At 75.2% G+C, this 3,647-nt stretch overlaps 1 protein-coding gene across 1 annotated transcript; it reads right to left on the reverse strand.

Moving 5' to 3' along the window:
- Nucleotides 1-2,927: 2,927 nt before the first annotated feature.
- On the reverse strand, nt 2,928-3,287 carry LOC109147504 (octapeptide-repeat protein T2-like; the record flags this gene model as incomplete). The annotated part of the gene is made up of 1 exon (XM_019295110.1): nt 2,928-3,287. A coding segment is annotated over exon 1 (360 nt), but the record flags the coding sequence as incomplete, so codon positions are not given.
- Nucleotides 3,288-3,647: the final 360 nt, after the last annotated feature.

Genomic DNA, 3,647 nt, shown 5'->3' on the forward strand with positions numbered 1-3,647 from the left:
GTTGCGGCCCGTTGCGGTCCGGGTGTGCCGCGGTTGCGGCCGTTGCGGTCCGGCGCGGTTGCGGCGCGGTTGCGGTTGCGGCCCGTTGCGGTCCGGGTGTGCCGCGGTTGCGGCCCGTTGCGGTCCGGGGTGCCGCGGTTGCGGCCCGTTGCGGTCCGGGTGTGCCGCGGTTGCGGCCCGTTGCGCCCCGGGGTGGCCGCGGTTGCGGCCCGTTGCGGTCCGGGGGTGCCGCGGTTGCGGCCTTCTGCGGTCCGCGGGCGCCCCCCTTGCGCCCCGTTGCGGCCGGCTGCGGCCCCTCTCCCGCCCCCGCGGTTCCCCCCCGCCCCCCCCGTCCTTTTCCGCCGGTTCTGTGTTCTGCCTTGGCCTCTGTCGTTTTCCGTCGTTCTCGTGCCCCCCTGGCCTCTCCCTTTGTTTTCGCGCTTCTTGTCCTCCTTCCTTCGTGCGGCCCCCGCCCTGCCCTCTCTTCCTCTCCCCTTCCCCCCCTCCCCCGTCCTTGGCTCCGTCCGCCCCGGCCCTTTGCGGCCCGCTGGGCCTCCCTTTGGCCCTCGTCGTTTTCCCTGCCCTCCTCCTCCCCCCGCTTTGCCCTTTCCCCCGCCTTGTTCCCCTGCTCTCCCCTCCCGGCCCCTGCCCTCCCCTTTGCCCCCCCTGCCCGGCCCCCCCGCCCTGCCCGTGTGCTTTCCGGGCCCCCCCGTGTCTCCTGCTGTCCCTGGGGTTTTTTTTTTTTCCCTCCTCTCGGGGGGGTCTGGTCGTTGCGGTGCCGGTCGCCTTTTTTCGGCCCGTGTTGGGCCGGGCCCCCCTCGTCCTGTCGGCCTCGTCTGCGTGTTCCCGCCGCTCCTCCGTCTTTTTGGGGCCCGGCCTCGCCCCCTCGGCGTCGGCCGGCGGGGCGGCGCCCCCCCGGCCGGCGCCGGCCCTGCCCCCCCCTCCTTGGCCCGTGCCTTCGGTCCCTCGCGCCCCCGTGCCTCTGCCCTCTCCCGTCCGTCGGTTGTGCGTTGCCGCGGCCCGTGTCCCCTCGTCTCGTCCGCTGTTCGTTCCCGCCTTCTGGTGCGCCGTCGGGGCGGCGGGCGGGCGTTCGCCCTGCCCCCGCCCCGCGTCGCGCCGTGCCGCGTCCGTGCCGTCGGGCGTGGGGGTTGCCCGCCCTCGCCCGCGGCTCGCCGTCTTGTCTTGCTCGCGGCCTTTCCTTCCTCGCGGGCTTCCTCCCTCGCCCTCGTTCGCCGCCCCGTCCGGCTCTGCCCGCGCCGGCCCTGCCCCCCGGCCGTGGCCCCCGTTGGGCCCCCCCCCCGTGCCTCTGCGCTCTCCTGTCCGTCGGCTTGTCCGTTCCCGCCCCCGTGTCCCCCCGTCTCGTCCGCTGTTTGTTGCCGGCTGCTTGTGCGCTCGCTCCGCCTCTGCCCCCGCGCCCCGGGCGTTGTCTTCGCGTCGGCCGTGGGGGCTGCCCCCCCTCGCCCGCGGTCTGGTGTTGTCTTGCTCGCGGCCTTTCCCTCCTCGCGGGCTTCCTCCCCCTCCCCCGCTGGCGCGCCGGCCTCCCCCCCCTGCGTCCGGCGCGCGGGGCCCTTCGGTGGTTCCCTTTCGTCCCTCTCGCCGGGGGCGTTCCTGCTGTGCCGGCCCGCCTTGGTGGGGCCTCGTGCCCGGCTTCGTCCGGGCCGGGTTCCTGTCGCTCCTCGCTCCGCGCTTGGGGCGTCTTTTCCGCTGCGCGCCGGTGCGTGCGTGGTTCTCGGCGTGTGCGGTCCGGTTGGCTCCCTGCTCGCGCCGCGCCGTCCTGCCCCGCCCGCCTCTTCCTCCCCGCCGCCCCCGCGCGCCCGGCCTTGGTCGCCCGCCGGCTTCCTTGTGTTGCCTCCTGGCCCGGCCCTGCCGGCTTCCGTCTTCGCACTTTCGTCCCGCGCATCGTCTTCGGCCCCCGCGTGGCTTTTGCGCGGGCCGCCCGGCGCCGGCCTCCCCCGTTCCCCGGTCGTTGCGCCTCGTCGCGGCGGCCTTGGCCCGCGGGCGCCTGTCCGCGCTCTCGGCTTCGGTCCCCCTTGCGGGCCGGGGCGCCGCGCTCCCCTCTGGCCCGTCCCGCCGCGTTTTTGTCCGCCCCCCCTGTCGCCTCGCGCTCGCCCGTGGTCGTTCTCGTCGCCCCTCCCTCGCTCCTCGGCGCGCGCGCGCGGGCGCCGGGGGCGTCCCCGTCGGTCTCGTGCGGCCGCGCTGTCGTCGCGGCAGCTCCCCTTGGTTGCTCCTGCCCGTCGTCCTCTGCTTGTCTCCCGCTTCCGCCCTTGCCTGTGTCCGTCTCCCTCCTTCCGCCTGTGCCACTGCGCCTGGGCTCCTTCCTCCGTTCTCGTTTGTTTTGCTGGTCCCTCCTACCTCGGCTCCCGTCGTCCTTCTCGCGGCTCCTCCGTGCCCCCCCCCCCGCCTTCTGGCCGGGCTGCCTTTCTTCGCTCCCGGTCGCCGCGGGCTCTGCCCGTTGCTTGCGCTGCTTCCTGCTCCCTCGCCGGCTCGCCCGGCCTTCGCGGCCGGCGCCAGCATCCTTCCACTTTCTGCCCTCTCCCCTTTCGCTGGTCGGCTCGTGGCCTCCCCTGGTGGTGCCGGGTGCCGGCGCTTCGGGTTCGCTTCCGGCGCGGGCGCCTGCGCCCCGGCTCCCCCCTCCCCGGCCGGCCGCCGGCGCGCCCCTTCCCCCCTCCTGCCACGCGGGGCGGTCGTGCCCTCACTCCCCTCCCGGGCTCGCTCGCGTCTGGTCATTGGCCTGCGTCCCTCTCCCATCCCTTTCACGCGGCTCCCTTGCGGGCCCGTCTGGGTGCCCGCCGCCGCGGTCCTTCCCGCTCCATCGCGTCTCATTTCCGTTGTTGCCGTTCACCCGCTCGTCGTTGGCCTTTTGGGCTGGGGCCGGCCGGTCCGCCCCCCGGTGTGCCACCGGTCGTCTCGTCCCTTCTGCCGGGCGCTGCGCTCCTGGCCTTCCTTGCCGGGTCGTGCCTCCGGCGCTGTTCCTTTGCCGCCCTTCGCGTGCTCCCCGCCCGCCTCCGCTCTGTCTCCCTTCGCCTGGGCTCCCCTTCTAGGCTTTCGGTCCTCTTCCGTTGGCCTTCGGGCTCGGCGTCCTGCTTCCCGGGCCAGTCGGGGCCTTCGTCTTTCCTCGTCCGCGGTGCCCTTCTTGGCTTTCTGCCCGCCGCCCCCCTGCGCCCGCCTTTGCCCGGCTGTTTTCCTTCCTCCCGCACGCCGTTGGGGGCTCGCCGCCGCTCCGCTCCCGTCCTCGTCTCCCCCTCCCGCTGCCGCCCCGGGCTCGGCGGCTGTTGCTTTTCGGCCTCCGCCGGCCCCTTCTGCGCCATCCCGTCTTTGGGTTCCGGGGGGCGTCTGGTCGCCCAGGCTGCCCTTCCCGGCCTTGCCGGCCGGGCCCCCCCCGGCGTGGCGCCTGCGGCTTCCTTTGCCTCCCCCCGGGGCCCCTTCCCCGGTCCCGCGCCTCGTCGGCTTGCCCGCCTGCGCGCTCTTTCGCGCTTCTCTGGGTGGTGGTGCCTGGCCGTTCTTCGTTGGTGGCGCGCTTGTCTGGTTCCTTCGCGTTCCCGCCCCGCCCTCCGCCTGCTCCTCGCTCTGCGGCGGTCATCCCTCCGCGGCCCGCTTCTTCGCGGGCCTCCGGCCTTTCCCGCCGCGGCCGTTTGACGGCCTCCCGGTCTGTGCTGCCCTTCGCTTGT

The sequence above is a fragment of the Ipomoea nil genome, unplaced genomic scaffold (assembly GCF_001879475.1).
Source record: "Ipomoea nil cultivar Tokyo-kokei standard unplaced genomic scaffold, Asagao_1.1 scaffold2004, whole genome shotgun sequence".
Lineage (NCBI taxonomy): Eukaryota > Viridiplantae > Streptophyta > Magnoliopsida > Solanales > Convolvulaceae > Ipomoea > Ipomoea nil.